Source organism: Pyrus communis, chromosome 15 (assembly GCF_041283825.1).
Source record: "Pyrus communis isolate YQ-2024b chromosome 15, ASM4128382v1, whole genome shotgun sequence".
NCBI classification, from domain to species: Eukaryota; Viridiplantae; Streptophyta; class Magnoliopsida; order Rosales; family Rosaceae; genus Pyrus; species Pyrus communis.
In genome coordinates this window covers 37,492,835-37,512,453 of record NC_142579.1, presented here as the reverse complement: position 1 = coordinate 37,512,453, position 19,619 = coordinate 37,492,835, and the positions used below count along the sequence as shown (strand labels likewise).

The 19,619-nt window shown below is 38.5% G+C and overlaps 4 protein-coding genes across 4 annotated transcripts; 3 read left to right on the top strand and 1 right to left on the bottom strand.

Moving 5' to 3' along the window:
* Positions 1-9: 9 nt before the first annotated feature.
* LOC137735076 (tocopherol cyclase, chloroplastic) lies at positions 10-3,815 on the bottom strand. Its single transcript, XM_068474452.2, has 10 exons — positions 3,448-3,815; positions 3,112-3,356; positions 2,772-2,851; positions 2,577-2,653; positions 2,302-2,471; positions 2,029-2,126; positions 1,822-1,929; positions 1,296-1,412; positions 1,010-1,159; positions 10-312 (listed from the first exon to the last, which is right to left on the bottom strand). Exons 1-10 carry the CDS (start codon positions 3,684-3,686, stop codon positions 136-138), a joined length of 1,461 nt encoding a protein of 486 aa, XP_068330553.2. The 5' UTR covers positions 3,687-3,815; the 3' UTR covers positions 10-135.
* Positions 3,816-5,483: 1,668 nt separating this feature from the next.
* LOC137737695 (uncharacterized) lies at positions 5,484-11,317 on the top strand. The gene is made up of 12 exons (XM_068477243.2): positions 5,484-5,774; positions 6,044-6,171; positions 6,277-6,339; positions 6,608-6,729; positions 6,812-6,927; positions 7,038-7,845; positions 8,112-8,843; positions 9,411-9,632; positions 9,717-9,812; positions 9,901-10,095; positions 10,212-10,325; positions 10,826-11,317. The coding sequence occupies exons 1-12, from the start codon at positions 5,665-5,667 to the stop codon at positions 11,084-11,086; spliced, it is 2,967 nt and encodes a 988-aa protein (XP_068333344.2). The 5' UTR covers positions 5,484-5,664; the 3' UTR covers positions 11,087-11,317.
* A 2,047-nt stretch (positions 11,318-13,364) lies between these two features.
* Positions 13,365-14,573, top strand: LOC137713837 (ARM repeat superfamily protein). Its single transcript, XM_088685176.1, has one exon. The coding sequence runs from the start codon at positions 13,480-13,482 to the stop codon at positions 14,470-14,472; it is 993 nt and encodes a 330-aa protein (XP_088541302.1). The 5' UTR covers positions 13,365-13,479; the 3' UTR covers positions 14,473-14,573.
* A 767-nt stretch (positions 14,574-15,340) lies between these two features.
* LOC137716687 (L-gulonolactone oxidase 3) lies at positions 15,341-18,494 on the top strand. The gene is given in 4 exon segments (XM_068456079.2): positions 15,341-16,111; positions 16,608-16,863; positions 17,546-18,163; positions 18,166-18,494. Coding segments are annotated over 4 exon segments (1,722 nt in total). The 5' UTR covers positions 15,341-15,484; the 3' UTR covers positions 18,387-18,494.
* The last annotated feature ends 1,125 nt before the right edge of the window (positions 18,495-19,619 follow it).

The window sequence follows — 19,619 nt, the reverse complement described above, 5'->3', positions numbered from 1 at the left end:
TACAAAGACTTAACTTGGAAAAGTGCTACCATATTTGCACCGTTTAACATGACAAACTAGTACCTATTTCAAACTTGAACTTCGTAAGCAAATGATAACATAAGTTTTATCGTCAACAAAGCGTTGATCAATGGGCTACAGACCAGGGGGTTTCAATAACGGAACCAGATTGTATACCCCTTCCACATCAACGGGGACTCTGAGCGCCCGGCTAAGGAGCTCGGGTGTAGTAGTCTTGCCCTTCCAAGTATTGAACCATGGTCCTCCTCCAACTTCCACTGCGGCCATGTTACTTGTAACATCCAATATCATCTAAAAGATAGACAAAATCCAAAGGTTCAAATCACACGAAAATTTTGCGCAAGTCATCAAATCATTAACTACATCACACTACAGTATCAGGTAAGCCAGAAACATACGTATTGGGGGAAAAATGAAAACGGGGAAACTATGCGGCATGGTCACTGGTTATGGCTTGTTTAATGTTCTTTTTTCTCGGTTACAGTGGCTTGTTTAATCCATACGAACAGTTGGAAGAGCAAATAGTTACCTAATGATGGGTGTTATGACAGGCTATGTAGAACTAGTCATTCCTGCTAAAAGATTTTGGGCTGATATCGGGTTTAGAAGTACTTTCAGCTAAAAATTGATATGCTCTAACCCAGGTCATCTAGATAACTGTTGCTTATTATCCATGACTTCTCTATCTCTACTGTGGCAAACCAGGGAAGGAAGTGTGCTCTAATGGAATATGGCATAGTTTTTGATTCGCACGGCAAACTAAAATGAAAGTCACAATAGATCTTGTCAAATAACTGGTCAACTTAGAGTTGTATGGCTTGCCTAGAACCAGGTTAGCTCTTTCATTTTCCTCAATTTATCAGAGTCCCAGACATATTGCAAGCCTGGGACAGGAAAAAATAAATAAAAGAACAGAAAAATTGAAGGAAAAAAAAAAAAGAACGAGACCAATAAATACGTGTGTGTGTATGAGTGAAAAAATGTGCACCTTCCCCTTGCTGCCATCATATCTTCTTTCCCACATTTTCAATTTTAGATCACCAAAACAAGTATCTTTACAAGCTGGGGCAAGTCCAGCTTCCGATGTTGGGGCACGCAACGTTGTACCAGGATCCTCTGTTGTTGCCTCTAATTCAACCTGCTCATTAACAAGACCAATATGTTGGTGACTACAAAGGTTTTTATTACTTAGCACAACTATAGAGATTTCATTCCTAGGTATAAACTTCTATAATGTTTGAGGGAGGGGCAAGATGAGAGAGATGTTCAATTACCATGTGTGTTTCATTCTCTGCAGCAATGGACCAGTAACCCCAAGGAGCAACTTCCCAACTAACAACGCCATTCCACGGGACAAATTCATAAAATTTTCCCCCATAGTGAACTCCGATCTGCATCATAAATGCATGAATTGTGAACATGTTAAAGGAAACAAATGCACGACTATTTGTTTGCAATAAAGGGCAACGTTTGCTCTAACTTTACTTGGAAATTTTATTTTCATGGATATCTATCCAATTCCTAATTTATCATGAGCAATTGTACAATGCAAAGGATGAGCCTTTATTTCATCTTCATCTATTTTCCTATAACATATCTTATGAAGAAAATTTTACAGAGACCAACACAAACAACAAGATTCTGAATGCCAAAGCAACTGCCCAACCCCTACTTCTCCCTCCTCTCTGAATCTCATTAAAAATATTCCTCTCAAAGATAATTTAGTAGAACATAAACTGCGCAGAAGCAAACTAGGGAAAACAAAGCAATGATTTAGAGCAAAATCCACTGGGGAAGTACCAAAGCAGCATTTTCAAAAGTCTCAGTTAATCCAGGTAGTTGCCTCAACCCGCCGCCTGATGTCAGAGCAATTTCTCCAGTAGCACCTTCAAAAACATTACATTGAACCTACGGTGTGACATCAATCCATCCAAAAAATCAGTGGATGTGATGCCAAACAAATAATACAATGAAGAGTAAGCTTAACCTTTACTATAATAAGCCTACCCAGAACCATTTTCTTGGGAATGCTCCACCCCAATTCTTTTCAGAATAAGAAGGAGCATCTTCAAATTCAAATCTTTCACCGTCCCACTCTATCCAACCTGAGATTTAAATGGAAACTGAGTTAATGCCCAGAAAAGTGCATAGAGGTTTCTAAGATATGCAAATTTTGGAGTATAGGATATTCAAAAGAAAGAAACACATGATTGTCCAAAAATAAAATAGCTAAATGGTCCAGGAAATATCTGCAAGGAGTTAAAGGAGATAAGCAAATGCCTGTTGACAATCCACCGGCCATGCATATTTGCCAATGGGGTTCAAATACAGGAAAAGCTGCTAACCAGCCAGCAGTAGATTTCTGCTTAGACCCAACATCACCCCATCCATAAATTGGGCGGGTGCTGTATTCCCAGCGAGCAGTTGGCACAGTTTCCACATAATCTGACCTGACATGAACAAGAATGTACCTCAAACGACTAATAAACACTATGGGTTCAGGCAACCCAAATTTTCATAGGTAAATAACAAAATAAGAACAAGGAGAGGCATACCTGCCGTCATCACGAATAGAACCTTGATGCCAGAGTGGGGTGACTTGAAAACCTTCTACCACTCGACTATCAAATTCCTATGCAATATATTCCACATGTGAGGAAAAATTAAAAGAAGTAAATTGGGCGGCTATCTAGGAAGAATAATGAATATAAACCAAAACAAATAAGGAGGTTCAAATATAGTATATTAACCTTCGGAGGAACCTCCTTGTTCGGAGGTTTCAATTGTTTTTCTGCTATAAAAGTGTTCCCCAACATAAGCTCTTCCCTACCTACGCATTAAAAGCATTCACAACCAGCATAATTAAAGCGGATACACGGAGAATCCTAAAATAATACACAAGTCGAAAACACGAAATTCAGGACACCCAAAAGAGCAACAACATTTCTTTTATTAGATAACAACACATCATCCCAAAAAGTTTCGAAATTTGAAATTCTGCAGAAACAACAGATTGAGTAACAAGGAAGCTATAAGTAATGCGACTATGAATCTCATGGAGAGTTCGATCCTAACAGCAAAAGTTCTTACTTCCCCAAAAGTTCTGAGATTCTTCAGAGTACTGGCAAATGTACTTGTCGTAAGCACCCAGAATTTGAGCACCGACGCCCGTCCATCTCTGCCCGTTCTGAGCCAATTCTAAAGCCGTCAGCGGCTTCTGGAACGCAGGATTCTCAACGGAGTACATGAAGCAGAAGCTCTGCCTCCGCTCCGGAATCGCAACCTTGAAGTACCATCCTTCAAAGAATTTCCGGGTAGTTCCATCAAAATGGTACCTAATTACAAAATTATCCACCAAAAATTCACTCAATTTACAAATTAAATCCCCAAAAATGTCAAGAAATTAAGCTCAATGCACATACATACCCGCTGTGAGGAGTTCGAAGGTCTCGACTTTGCGGTGTGGGGACGTAGGCGGAGCTCGCGGCGGCTTTGTCCTGCTGAGTTCTGGAGGACGAAATGGTGGAACTGATTCGAAACCCTGACTTCGGAGTCCTCAAAGAGCTGCTTTTTGAAGATTGAGAGCGGAGAGGGTTTCTGGTTCGGAAGTTCAAGCTTGGAGAGAAATGGTGGTGATCCTGCAGTGACGACAGGCTTGACTCCATCGATATACTGAGATGGAAGTTGAAGAGAGAAACAGGAGGAGAGAGGGAGGGAGAGAGAGAGAGGAGGTGTGTATAAGTGTATTGGTGTGAATTGTTGTGTAACAGCTTTAAATAACAGGTGGATGAGAGGTGGCGGTTAAAGAAAGCAAAGACGAAATAAATGTTCAGAACCCGGCCCAGATTACAAACCGGAAGGAAACAAACCCACATACATAAACCCGAACACGATCTCATTTTAGGGCGAATTATAGTGGGTACTGAAATGTCTTGTGGTTGATGAGTAATGTTATCTTATTAGACCAGATTAATCCATCACTAATCAAGTGGGATGGAACCATTAGTTTGGTATAGGCTTTGTGGTTTAACGAGTATTTTCTTGTCAGACAGTCACACACGTTATAAAATTGTCAATTAACATATATACAAAGTGTTGTATTAACAATTTGATAACATATACATCAGACTATTTGGTATATATATATATATATATATAAAGACGTCGCATTCAATACAAATAGTTGTGATTTTCATACTTGACTTTTTTTTTTCCTCTGCATTCATCTTGTTTTTTGTTTATCAATTTTGTTTTGATTTATTTGATCGTACAACTAGAAAAAGAGAAAAGTTCAAGGAGAGAAACGAAAGTACAAATTTTAATACATAATGAAACAAATTTCGTTAAGTGGCTGAAATTAAGAAGGCCTCAAGCCATCAATAACATTCATCGCACTTCTTGCCTTTACTTTGATTTGGGAAATCTTACATTCAAAGAAAGGCTTTGAAGCCAAGAAAATGCCAACAACATGGTACAATAGTTTGTAGACAATTAGAACAAAACCTAGTTCAAGATCGTGCTTCACAACTGTTTCAATGTAGGAAGAAAAACACAAGAAAATGTTGTACGTATCGTCTATGAGAATCAAAACAAGGCCAATGGTGAATGCAAGCAAGAGACTAGTCAACATGACGGAAATAACGAGAAGAAAAACGCAGGCGATGAATGCGGCGTGGAGAAATGCAACTAGGAAGAGATCGAGATTCAGTTCCATCGGAGGGTACAATTGAAAATAGTGAGAGAGAAAGTTGGGGATGTTATGAAGGAAAAAGGTTGAGCTTGAAGAAGGAAAGAGATGAGGTGACTTGCACTCATTCTATTGAAAGGCAATGAAGTCATATTTTATAAGTTATTTGGAGTTCATAGTAAGTCATTCCGTTTTGTGCAATTTGGCCAACCTTTCCTCAACAAGTAAAATTTTCTCTTGTTAAATAGAGCATCATGCGAAGGAAATTGGGTATCTCTTACAAACACACATAATCATTCCCACCTGTGACAAGGGGGAATAACGTTTGATTTAACAACTAGGAAAACGTTGTGGGAAAACCCTCGACCAATTTTTTCGAATGATCATATGAAATTGCTGAAGTGTTTGAACATTTTAAAACGGTTAACTAATCCAGAAACAAACGAAAACAGTCAATTGACCTCTAAAAATTCATGAAAATACCATCTAAAAGATGAATTGCCTTTCCTTTCTTCTTCTACAATACCATATATACAAGATTAAATGAAATGTTAAATTAAAAAAAAAATTAAAAGAAGAAATATCTGATTTGTAAAATAAAATCAGAAATCAATTAAGGTTTAAAATCAGAAATCAAAGGCAAAGTCCCAACCCAATTTGGGCCGACCGTGCCCCAGGCATAAACCCAAACTCGACCGAATCTTAAAAATTTTCAGCCCGCTAGGACATAGCCCAAACATAAGGGTATTTCTGTCATCTCGTACCAACCCTCCGAAAAGCCGGCTCAATTCGCACTTGTGTGAAAGTCTCTCTCGCCTTGCTCACTTCGAAGTTCTTACTTCCCCTACAAACTCTTCATCGTAGTCTCAGATCCATCGCTCATTCTCTCACCACCACCGATTGAGGAGAGAGAGAGAGAGAGAGAGAGAGAGAGAGGAGAGAGATTTTCAGTCGCCATGGGCGTGGCGAGCATGGCGATTCGAGGTTTCCTGCTTCTACTGCTGTTCTTATCAGCTGCACATCTCAGTCTTTCGCTTTACGAAGATCAAGTCGGTCTCATGGATTGGTAAATTTCAATCGCATACTCTCCGTTTCATAACTTAGAAATTATCGGAATATGATTAAGATTTGAAATTCGATTGAAATCGCTTCACTTGATTTCTCTGACTCCAAACGGAAGTTAATATCTGTAGAATTCGATCTTATTTGTGTCGAATTGAATCGTATCCAAACTGTTAGTCGTAAGTTTGATTTTTTGTTTTTTTTTGTTTTTGCATTGATTTTTTGCTCTGCGGGACTTTGAATTGATTTTTGTAAGTTTCTGTTTTGTTGCAGGCACCAGCAGTATATAGGGAAAGTGAAGGAAGCAGTGTTCCATACTCCGAAAAGCGGGAGGAGGCGGGTTGTGGTGTCCACTGAGGAGAATGTTATAGCATCGCTTGATCTCCGGCACGGGGGGATAAGTAAGTTCCTCACTATTTGAGATGTAATAATCATATATGGAATCTTTTTGTAGCCTCGGCTCCAACCTTGAACCGAATGTTGACCGGTGCTTTTGTTTTGTGCAGTTTGGAGACGTGTTCTTGGGAGCAATGATGTTATAGGCGGAATCGACATAGCATTGGGAAAATGTAATTGTTATACTGCATTCATCCTTTTTTGGTTAAATTTTGTCATTTGCCTCTACACTATATGATTACGTGAACTTTGTGGTTGAAAGACTCATTTGTCGGGAATAAACAAATTTCATATTATCACGTTAGGGAATTGGCTATAGAAAAAAAGGGGGTTGAAGTGTGCCACACTATTTTTTCTCTATTAGGAATCAATTATTAAATGCTTCAGCAATGAACGTATATTGTTGATGCAAAGGTTGAGCATTCTATGTCATTTTTTCAGATGTCATTACCCTTTCATCAGACGGAAGTATTTTAAGAGCATGGAACCTTCCTGATGGTCAGATGGTTTGGGAATCCTTTTTAGAGGGCTCAGGGTCCTCAAAATCTTTATTAAGTGTCCCGGTTAGTAAACAACATTTACACTCACTCTTCCAAAGCTTCAATTATGCTACATGGTTCAATCTTACATTTGATGTTTGTGCAGACAAGTTTGAAAATTGACAAGGAAAATTTGATCCTTGTTTTCGGTAAAGGGTCTCTACATGCTATTTCTAGCATTGATGGCGATGTTCTTTGGGAAAAGGATTTTGCAGTTGAAAGGTGTGATGACTTAGAATTTTGTGATTAATAATCATTTGTAATACAATTCTTTTTTTGTATTTAGTAAATATTGCTATTTCCCTAATATTTTGTTGTTTCCATGTTTTCAGTGTAGAGGTTCAACAGATTGTTCAGCCTATTGGCGGTGATGTAGCTTATGTACTGGGATTTGTTGGTTCTTCCCACTTTGATGTGTATCAGATCAATGTTAGGAACGGAGAGTTGCTGAAGCACAACAGTGCACCCTTTTCGGGTGGCTTTTCAGGGGAAGCACTGCTTGTTTCTAGTGAAATTCTTCTGACATTGGATTCCACGAGGTCAAAGCTGGTAATTGTAAGTTTTCAGGATGGAGAAATTAACTATCAACAGACACCTATATCTGATATTTTTGGGGATTCTCTTGGAACACCAGCGCTGTTACCTTCAAAACTTCCAGGATTGTTTTCTGTAAAGCTTAATGGGGCTGTCATATTCATAAGAGTGACTGGTGAAGGAAAGTTGGAGGTGCTGGATAAAGTAAATAATGTGGCAGCTATCAGTGGTGCAATCTCAATTTCAGATGGGCAACAGGCTTTTGGACTAGTTCAACATGGAGATGGTAAGATCCATCTTACAGTAAAGCCTACTCATGACTCGAGTGCTGATCTGCTCAAAGAAAGTATCGATATGGACAATCAGAGGGGGGTTGTTCATAAGGTTTTCGTAAACAATTATATCCGGACAGACAGGTCTAATGGGTTTAGGGCCTTAATCGTCATGGAGGATGATTCACTTCTGTTGTTACAACAAGGTGCAGTTGTATGGAGTAGGGAGGATGGGCTTGCCTCAATTATTGATGTAGTGACGTCAGAACTACCTGTGGAAAAGGTAGGCGTCTCAGTTGCGAAAGTGGAGCAGAACCTCTTCGATTGGCTTAAGGTATGAATTGTGATATGGTTTAATGGAGTCGGAGACTTATAAGCAAGGCTAAAAGGTGTCGACTTTCTGCATGTTAACTGCATATGGGATCACACTTTGTAGAATTGCATAGCAGTGTGGTTTCATATGCAGTGTGTATACGTATGCTCTTTTGTAGTTTGTATACCGTGGTAGTCATTTTGGACCAGGGTTTTTTAGTTAATGTGTCTGCTTGACTGTTCTTCTTTTTCTTATTCTTTTTTCATTGATTTTGTGTTATTTTGAAGGGACACATACTGAAGCTTAAGGGAACCTTAATGCTTGCAAGTGCTGCGGATGTTGCTGCTATACAAGAGATGAGGCTAAAAAGCTTTGAAAAGAGCAAACTGACCCGTGACCATAATGGTTTCCGGAAGCTTCTCATAGTACTGACGAGAGCAGGAAAACTTTTTGCCTTGCACACTGGATATGGGCAAGTTGTCTGGTCTCTCTTACTGCCTACTCTTCGTAAGTCTGAAACCTGCAAGTACCCGACTGGGTTGAATATTTATCAGTGGCAGGTACCCCATCATCATGCAATGGATGAAAATCCATCTGTGCTCATAGTAGGTCGATGTGGGCAAAGCTCTGAGGCACCAGGTGTTCTTTCTATTGTTGACGCATACACGGGCAAGGAAATTAACTCAATGACTGCAGTACATTCTATTGTGCAAGTTATACCACTGCCATTTACTGATTCGACAGAACAGCGTCTTCATCTACTAATAGATGCAAACCAGCGTGGGCATTTATACCCAAGAACATCTGAGGCTATTGATATTTTTCAACGGGAGTTCACAAACATATACTGGTACTCGGTTGAAGCTGATAATGGCATTATCAAAGGACATGCTTTGAAGGGCAATTGCAACCAGGAAGCCGTAGATAGCTACTGCTTTGAGTCCAAGGATATATGGTCGATTGTATTCCCATCTGACTCAGAAAAAATCATTGCAACTGTGACAAGAAAACTGAGTGAGGTATGATTGTGTCTTGCTGTCACATACTATTTAGGTCTAACCCTGTAAGCGAACATACTGTTCGTGAAAATTTTGCATTTTTTCCTTTAATTGTATCTGTTATATTTTTTTTAATTTCTTAACTTTGTTTATTTTTTTATATTATTGGTTCTCTGTATTTTTTGTTATTTCATCTTCTAGATCATTCCCTCTTCACTTTGTCATGTAGATTCTATCATCCGTAGTCAACCTTTTAACAAACTTTGGTCATACTAGTCCTCTTGGCATGGCCAGTTTTATTGGAAAGAGGATTCTTGTGGTTTGATTTACTACCCCCTTATTTGTTCTGTAGTGTGTTTGGTCAGAAAGGAATAGTAGGTTTCTTGAGGAGTGTGGTACTGTACTCATGAGCCTAAACATTTTTTTAGATTGTTATGAGATTGCTATTTCATTCGATCATTGCTTGCACAATTGAATTTGTTTCTTCACATTTTACTTCTCGAAAAAGGAGAAATTTGGTCTTTCAGTCTTTGGGTATGCTTTTCTGTTTTATATTTTTGTAACAAAGGCTAGTGATTCTCCGTCCAGGTGGTTCATACTCAAGCAAAGGTTATTGCAGACTCAGAGGTGATGTATAAATACATATCTAAAAATCTACTCTTTGTGGCAACTGTTGCACCAAAAGGCAGTGGTGAAATTGGAACAGCTAGCCCAGAGGAGTCCTGGTTGACTGTATATCTTATTGACACTGTAACTGGTCGTATATTGCACCGGATGACCCATCACGGTTCACGGGGACCTGTCCATGCTGTAAGTTTTCCTTCTGCTTTGTTTATGGTTGTGTAATTGAGAATTTGAGAGACAATTCTCTTAACAAGTTTCTACATCTTGCAGGTTTTCAGTGAGAATTGGGTTGTTTACCACTACTTCAATCTTAGAGCACACAGATATGAAATGTCAGTCATTGAGATATATGATCAGTCCCGAGCGGTATGGTTAAAAACTTTTAACTTTTTATGTATAATTTGTCCAGTGGTTGCCATTAAATATGCAATCTGAATCAAAATGCAATTCACAGGATAACAAGGATGTTTTGAAGCTTGTTCTTGGGAACCATAATCTTACTTCACCTATTTCATCATATTCTCGACCAGAGGTTGTGACAAAATCACAGTCTTACTATTTCACATATTCTGTTAAAGCAATAGATGTGACCTTAACAGCAAAGGGTATAACTTCAAAGCAGCTTCTTATTGGTACAATTAATGATCAGGTAGGGTACTACCTTTGAGGATCCTGAGATATTATTTTGTTTTGTTCTTTGGGACTCTATTCCTCGTATTACACTTGCTTTTATATCTCCCTTTAACTAGGGTAAACACTTCGTAGGTTTTGGCACTTGACAAGCGTTTTCTGGATCCCCGTCGGTCACTCAATCCCACACAAGGGGAGAAAGAGGAAGGCATTATTCCTCTGACTGATGCATTGCCAATAATTCCTCAGGTATGCTAGTAGTATGTACTATCATCATTATGAGAGCATATCTTGCAAAACAATTCTTAATATTTCCTTGATCCTCTTAATTCTCAGCATTATTGACCTTAAATCTTCTACTGTATGATTAATTTTACAAAAATCTGAAACGCTATCGGTTTAGTTGTTGGACTTTAATGTGGGAGGTTTAAAGAAACGGTATGCAAGATATGCTTGTTTAGGTTCATATTTCCTATGCTATCGTATATCTTATTTCAGAGTCCAGTTTTCAAAGAAGCAACTTTTTTGTATGTAAGGTTTTGTATAACTTCTGAGCAGTATTTGGATATTGATCCTTCGCTTAGCAGGGAGATAGATAATTATTACTTTCGGTATTTAACAGTAACATTGAGGTAGCTCGATTTCTAAAAACCTGCATTTGAATTTTGTTGTAGCTCTAATTTTTTAAGCACCTCTTTCTTTTTGCTAATATTTGGTCTGAATGTCTTGTACAAATCTTGTACCTGCAGTCCTATGTGACACATAACCTCAAAGTGGAAGGACTTCGAGGCATCGTGACAGTACCTGCCAAGCTGGAATCAACAACTCTTGCCTTTACATACGGAGTGGATCTGTTTTTCACTCAACTCGCTCCCTCGAGGACCTATGATTCGCTCACAGACGATTTCAGCTACGCGTTGCTTCTCATCACCATAGTTGCACTCATAGCAGCAATCTTTGTCACATGGGTTTGGTCGGAGAAGAAAGAACTAAAAGAGAAGTGGAGGTAACCTGTCTTCTAGGTATTTCGATCTGACATTTTTGCGTTTTTTCCCCTACTTTTAACTTAAATTAGGAGGTTTACTCCCAAGTCGTAATTTTAGCATGCCTAGCCTAGCTTTAGAGGCATTTTATGTTGTAAAAATTCCATATTATTTTTTTGTATGGACATTCGACAATCTAGATTGTGTCTTGATGTTGTACATTTCAAGTGCAAGAAAATAGTTTAACTCTTTCACGCCGTTTAGATTCTCTAAATAAGTAGAAATGCATCGTCGTGTTATTTGGTTTGAGGTTTCCATTCTTCTTCTAGAGACTTTCATGGCCCGCATACTCTATCACAGTGTCGTCTCATGCCAATGGAATAAAGACAGTTTTTATCAATATGTTCCTGTTTTATTAGCACGGGATGCCAGGTGACGGTATACCTGTGTGCCATGTAAGTTGTTTCCGTTCTTCCGACCCTGAAGTAATCAATGTTCATGAAATAATGAGATTCCCCCCCATTTGGTCAAATTTGTGCTTTATGAACTGGCATAGCATAGCCAGTCCATAATTGAACTGCACAGTCTGCACTGGTCCTATAAAACTGGTTGGCTATCAGTCGTATGTCGGTGATTTCTCCGTACTTGTTTTGCGAAGTGTGCAATAGCCGGTAAAAAGAAACTTGATGCAGTAAGGGAGTAATTTCTACGCATTATTCTTCACGTTCTGCAATCCCTTTTCGAAGTACAGCACTCAATTCCTCTTTGATTTGTTTAATGACTATAAAAATGAGTATGCGAGAGGTGAAAAATGGCGTGCCGAAATAAACTGCACTTTTCTTTTTTGATCGTCAATTTACTTCAATATTTGAAGGATTTTTACTAAGATTATTCTTGAAATTGGCAAAACTTTTTATTTTGGTCTCTAAGATTTAAAATCGAGAGAATTGGTTTCTAAATTTACCCATTGTTCATCATTTTGATCATTATGTAGAAAATCTTCGTTAAATAATGGTAAAAATAAAAAAAAATAAAAAAACTCATATTTTTTTTTTGTCAAATTATTTTGGCTTAAGTATTTATTAAATTGAGAGGATTATTTTTTATAAATTTAGTCCTTATTTAATAGCATTAAGCTTTTCCATTATAAATTGATTTGAAATATTTGTAGGCTTTTTAGTCAAAATAGTTGCTGAGATTTGCATAACTCCTCATTTTGATCTCTGAGATTTGAAATCAATAGAACTTGTCCCTGAAATTGTCCACCATCAATCATTTTGGTACTTTGATGAAAAATTATGTTAAGTAAATGATCAAAATGACAAAAATACCCTCAATTTAATAAATAATAAGGCAAAATGATTTGACAAAATTTGAGGGTATTTTTGTCATTTTATTCTTATTCAATGGAGATATTTCAAATAATGACCAAAATGATTGATGGTTGACAAACTCATGGACTAATTTTATCGATTTCAAATCTCAATGACCAAAGTAAGGAGTCATACAAATCTCAAATACCATTTTGGCTAAAAAAATCATATTTGTATCAGACATTTGATTTAGTACATGTTTGGCACCGTATGTGAAATAGGTTGAAAGTGTATGTCAGATACTAATCTACGAAACACTTCAAGGTGACATTTCAAGAAAAATAAAAAAATAAAAATTTCGGGTATTCACACTTGTTTTTTTTTTTTACTAATTTTCTTGTCCGTCTCTTTTATTTAATAAAAAAATTTAGAAAATCAAAGTGTCAAAAGGAAATAGATCTTATCCGGATTCGTTCTACCTAATCTTTATGAGTCACAAATTCCGACTTTTAAAATTTGATCTAACGATTAAAGTTATTATAATTTTTAATAGGACCTCTTATTTATAATCGTTAATTCAAATTTCAAGAACCCGAATTTGTAGGTCATGGGGTTTAGGTGGAAGGGATCCGGATGCTCTTTCTGTGCAAAAATTGGATTTGGATCCTCTCCTAAGCCCAAGGAGAGGATCCTCCTAACCAAGAATTGTGAACATCCAACGCCAATACTTATTATAATTTTAAAATGATTTTCCTATTTGTAACCGTTAGATGAAAATTTAACGGTCCACAGTCCTTGATCAAGAGGATCATCTCTTTGGGCTCTGAATCCAAATCTGTAAAAATTACCACCCATGTAAAATGTAACCAGAAGAAAATGCCACGTCATGTTATTTTTTAAATTTGTGTTATTATTTTTTGCCTCAAAGTGGAAACTGACACAGTACTGGAACCTCTATATATAGACTAGGACGACGCTTCCCCACACTCACATGGCCACACCACATCCTTACAACTTTCACCATCTTCCTCTGCTCTCCCTGCTCTCTCTCTCCCCCTCTCTCTCCCCCTCTCTCTCTCATCGGCAACAGAGTTAGACTCAGCACCCATGAAAACTCAGCACCCAAAGCTCAAAACCCATCTCTTCTCCTGCGGCTTCTTCCGCCACTGCACCCGCACCGTCCTCAGCCCCACAACCCCTCACCCTCCGCCGCTCCCTTTCTCCTCCTCCGACCCACTACCACCTTCACTCTCATTAGATTCATCACCTCCTACTCCTCAGCCGCCCGACCCGTCAACCCACCACCACTGCCCCTCCAAACCCGACTCCGCCTCCTCTTCCTCCTCCACTTCCCAAAGCTTCACCCAGTGGAAATTCGATCTCCCGGACTCCCCCATCCTCCCTTACTCACAACCCGAACCCGACAGAAAACCCGAACCTACATCAAAACCGCCGCCGCCTCCGCCGCAACCCATTTCCTCCACTAACCTGCAGGAGCTCTTCCATGCAGCGGAGCTCCAGCTCAGCATCGGGTCATACCCGGAGCAGATCGCGGCGCTTCACCTTTTAGAACGCTCACTTGTTCCTTACCCGCCACCAGACCCGGTTTGCCCGCCCGAATTAATGCGCGGGGTAGTAAGAAATTTAAAAAACAAGGCGGCGGCAAAACCGGCAACGAAAATTTTGTTGGCGCTTTGTCTGGCGGAGGGAAACCGTCACGTGGCGGTGGAGTCCGGTGCGGCTGCGGCGGTGGTGGAGACGGCATTGGAGTTGGAGGCTGCTTCGGCGGAGCGGTCCCTTGCGGCGTTGGAGCTGATGTGTACTGTGGCGGAGGGGGCGGCGGCGGTGAGGGCGCATGCAATGGCAGTGCCGGTTATGGTGATGATAATGGGAAGGACGTCAGCACGGGGTAAGGAGTATGCGATTGGTGTGCTGGCGGTGATATATGGTGGTGGGGACAATGAAGAGGCGGCGGAGGCTGTGGCGGCGGCACCGCGGGAGGAGGTGGCGCGTGCGGTGGAGCTGGCTTTGCAAGGGGATTGTAGTGGCAGAGGGAGGAGGAAAGGGGCCCAGCTACTGAAGGTGCTTCAAGAGAACTAATGTGGTCTTTGTTTGTTTGGTAGAGGATCAACAAACGTAGTAATGCTACATAATGTATTATTGTTCTTTTAATTTTTTTAGTAAATTGGTATTCCAATAAACTACTCTTATCTACCTAATCAAACTCATCTCACTAACATAACTTTTAAACTTGGACTAGTTTTAGTTTTTAGTTTTTATTTTTCATTTTTGTGCCACATATATAGAGATGAAAAAGATGTTGATGGAAAAAAAAGGGTATGAATAACACGCACAATGATAATTGAAAATAATTCATTTTCAGTTTCAAAATTTTGTTTCCACACATAATAATGTTGTTCAAGTATCATTCTTTACTTCTCACACAATCCATTCAATTTTTAATCGTCGAATCAAATGAATTGAAAAAAATCAACAACAAAATATTAACAAAAGTACGTAAAAAATAAAAATAATTGTTCGAATGGTATTATCTTACAAGTAATCTCCTACAGTCCTCACTCCTCTATCACCACCGCCTCTCATCGGTGCTCTCTTCTCCTTGATATACATTCCATTTGGCGATAGTGCAAAAATGCAAAATAAAAAACTAAAAATAACATAATTATCAAACAAACTTGTAATTAGTGCGCTTGCGAAGGGTCCAATGTTCCCATGACAACTGGCGTAACTGCAGAATTATTTTCTTTTGTATCGAAATCGAATATGGGCAACAAATAACATCTTACCCCATCAACAGATAAGATATTTAATCCCATTATTTGGCTCAATATCCAAAAAGGGCCATACCGACTTAGTATATACATATAATTAAGTAAACAAATCGTAATGTAAAATTCAAGTAATTAATTCCAAGTGCTCATTTCCCTTCAATGCATTGCCTTCCTTGTCCCTTATCCCCACTCCCTCCCTTTGAAAACCCCTTTCAAACTTTGTACAAAAAGAAAAACAGATCCCTAAATTAATTAGAATAGTTGTGCACAGCTTCTGGTGGCTCCTTGGTGTTCTTCACCATGTCACTTGGGTTGCAACCATGCTGCTTACAGTCCAAGCCATGCCGCCACCGCCCCCAATTCGCTGCGACGCATCAACCGGGTGCAGCCTCTCCAACTCCTACGGAGTATGGGGTGATAGAAAAGATTGCCACGTCCCATCCGCGGCACACCCACAAACCGAAGAGGACCTCCGCCTCGCCGTGGCTTTCGCAAGCAAAAACAAGGCCAAGATCAAAGTGGTGAGCAAATTTTCACATACCATACCAAAGTTGGCATGTCCCGACATGAGTTTTGAAGACGCAATGCTAATAAGCACGGCCAATGTCAATTCCACGATTAAAATCGATGTGGCGAATTTAGCTGTCACGGTTGATGCCGGCGTAGGGCTACGACAGTTGATCGACAAAGTAGACGAAGCTGGGCTGAGCTTGGTGGCTGCGCCGTCTTGGGAGGGTGTGAGTGTAGGAGGGCTTATAAGCACGGGAGCACATGGAAGCTCGTGGTGGGGAAAAGGAGGAGCAGTGCATGATCATGTTATTGGTCTTAATCATGTTGTTCCAGCAAACCGATCAGAAGGGTATGCGAAAATTCTCAGATTCGATTCAAAAGATGAAATCTTTAAAGCTGCAAAAGTTTCATTGGGGTTGTTGCGTATCATCTTCAAGGTTGGTAAACAGTCCTTGATTCTTATATTCATGGTCAATCATATTAGAGTCGTTAACCTTACTAATTACACCCACTTTTGAATACTAATTGACATAAAATTTATTTTATGCGGTGAAAAAGTAAAGTCTAGAGTGAGCTAAAACAAAAAACAAATGGAATGCGGTTACATAATTTGAGATCTTAAAAATTAATGTTAATAAGTTGGTGTTTCTAGTACTACTCATTGATAGGAAAAAAACTTCAATAAAGCAACAAGATCACGTAATTGTTAGATACTTTCAAAAAGAATCAGACACACGTATGTAAGGTTGTATAGTATCCACATATTGGGACCTATTTTTTTTATAAGTATAGCCTGACTAATTATGTGATTAGGTTGCGCCCTATTGAAAGCTTTTCTCTATCAGTGGCTATGCAGTGTTGGATAACTTTCTAATAGTTAAGTTTTATTGAATTATTGAGGTAAGATTTAATTAGAAATTGGTCAGTATACAGGTGAAGTTGAGATTGGAGGCAGCATTCAAAAGGAGCATAACCTATAACTTTACAGACGATGCTCAAATAGAGGACATATACATGGAGCATGCTAAAAAGTATGAGTTTGGAGACGTAACTTGGTATCCATCGAAGCATACAGCTGCATACAGATACGATAACAGAGTTCCTTTCACCGCAGCAGGCGATGGAACATATGATTTCATAGGCTTCCAGTCCAATTCTGTTGTGGTCGCCAAGATTATAAGAGCAACAGGTAATCATGTCTTCTTTCATTCTCTGTTACTTTTGTAATTTTTGGGCATATTACTTCTTCTGTTACTTGTATATAGAAGAAAAACATTAATTATATCTCTTATGTGGGAACCCATTGCTAACAATAGATCTCACCTCCAAGGTAAATTTTAAGTACAACTGGATGCATCAATGTGCTCCCTTAATGTTATATGTATTGTGAGGATAGAGAAAGAGTACGACCATACAAAATAATATACACCAAGTTGCACTTAAGTTTATTTTCGCTTATAAAAATATATAGGTGCATCTGATTCACATACATATCATTTTTTTTTTCAAGTCATGGGTTTGATAGATCATTTAATTTTTAGTGTTGCTATTTGTATCATGTTAAATGATTGATATAAGAAGTACCTCTATAATAATAAAATGTGTTAGCATCAGTTGCCAATATGTGCATAATGTGTTTTCATGCATATAGAGTACATGATCATCCATTACTCAAAATGCGTCATGTGCCCATTACGTGACTTGAGGCTTAATTATGCATACACGCCTCTATAAGCCCCAGTGCTTTCAAAAGAGTGGTATACATACTCGATAATTAGTTAAAATGGTACAAATATATAGTTTAATTTGTTACGTTATTATATTACTCTAGACATAAAAACTAAAAGAGGGTGTAAATTCGAAATGTGCAGAGAAAACGTTGGACAACGGACGAAGCTCGGTTTTCCAATGCACACTAGCATCTACATTTTTGGGGGCCAAGAAATTATTGGCCAATGGTTTGAAAAATAACCTAATCTTCACTGGTTACCCTGTAGTAGGCCACCAGGGAAAAATGCAAACCTCAGGTTCATGTCTGTACTCAACAGGCACAGACAATTCCTGTGCATGGGACCCAAGAATCAACGGCCTCTTCTTTTACGAGACAACAGCAATATTTCCAGCATCAAAATTTGCAGACTTCATCAGAGACGTCAAAAAACTACGAGACCTAAAACCAGAAAACTTCTGTGGCGTGGATATTTACGATGGTTTTTTAATTCGTTTCATTAGGGTTTCCGATGCCTATCTTGGTCAACAAGAAAACTCCGTGGTCGTTGACTTTAATTACTATAGAGCCGCTGATGCATGGACTCCAAGGTTCAATGAAGACGTGTGGGAAGAAGTGGAGCAACTGGCATTTTCCAAGCATGGGGCAAAGCCACACTGGGCTAAAAACAGAAACGCAGCGTTTTTGGACGTGCAGAAAAAGTACCCTAATTTTAACAAGTTTTTGGGTGTGAAAAGACTGTTGGATCCTCAAAATATATTTCGAGTGAATGGTCGGATGAGATTTTGTTTGGGAAAGCAGGTGCAAGTGCTGATGGGTGTGCTTTGGAGGGTCTTTGTATATGTTCTGAAGATCGGCATTGCAGCCCTGTGAAAGGGTATTTCTGTCAACCTGGACTTATTTATAAGGAGGCTAGAGTTTGTAGGTACTCATCATCCTCTGTAGAATCAGAGAGTGACAAAACTAATTTGATATTTGATTAATCATTTCGGAGTGTTAGGAACAGATCATTTTATTATTTGACAAATATTATCGACAATCTATATGAATGCAGGTAGTAAATATATATATTCGACCTTTTCAGATGTAAATTATTGATAGCATCATACTTTAGAAAAAAAACACTTCAAGTTTAAATATTTTAGAGAGAAAAAACCAATTTACTTTGTAACATCAAAAAAATTTCACAACTAAAAGAATCGATTAGAGCATGACAAGTAGATATAAGAGAGATTTTTTTTCTCCAATTGAGCTCTTAAAGTAATTTTTATAAAGCTTAGAATTGTCAGGATGTTTGTTTTTCTAATCTACTACAAAAGTTTCAGTGGCATTTTAAATATTATTATTATTATTCCACACGTTGTATCTATATGGACTGGAATTAAGGGGTGAGAGCAAGAATTAGAATACAGTTGTTGGAATTGTCTTTTTATTTTTTATTTTTTGTTCTTATATTTGTGTTTCTTTCTCTAGTTAAATTTCCATGAAATGACTTGGTATTTTTGTGTCCAACTGTTATGGTTGGATACTTAATTCAGATTTTTCCAAATCAATCTAGGAAGTAGTGGTGAATTCCACCCTAGCTGTTTGTTTTAATACAATACATGTTTGATTAAAAGAAAATTGCAATACACTTTTATTTTATGATAGAACAACACACTTTTATTTACTTAAAGATTTAATAAGATTAAAGTAATAGTATCACCTTACATTATTGACTCCTAAGTATATGCCGACATATACATGGATCCGACAGCAAAAGGAGGATCCGATGATATTCATTCATTCATACAGAAGGTACTGTACAGTGGACGCACATTGATCAGTCAACATCTCGATGTTTGCATGTCATAGCGTTCCTCTCGAAGTCGAAGTCACCACTTGCTTCCTTTTAAACTTTACCTCAGTACTACTCGATGATCTTTGAACACGATCATATATAACTTTGTATGCCAATTATATAAGCCAAAGAAGTCTGTTTCCGTTCCGTTTAGTTCTAACGCAGAAAATTATGCCAATTTGTACGAGGCATGCAACTTGCAAAGTTCTCGGCATCAAACAAAGTTGGGAAGTTGCATGCCACATCCAGTTTTGTTAAGCGTTATCAATTAACTAATAGCTATACGTACCACTTAGCAAGGCGATAAAAGTATTGAAGAGGTCCTTGGAACAAGTTTCCATTGGCAGAATCTGAATGACTTAACTCTATTGGTAAG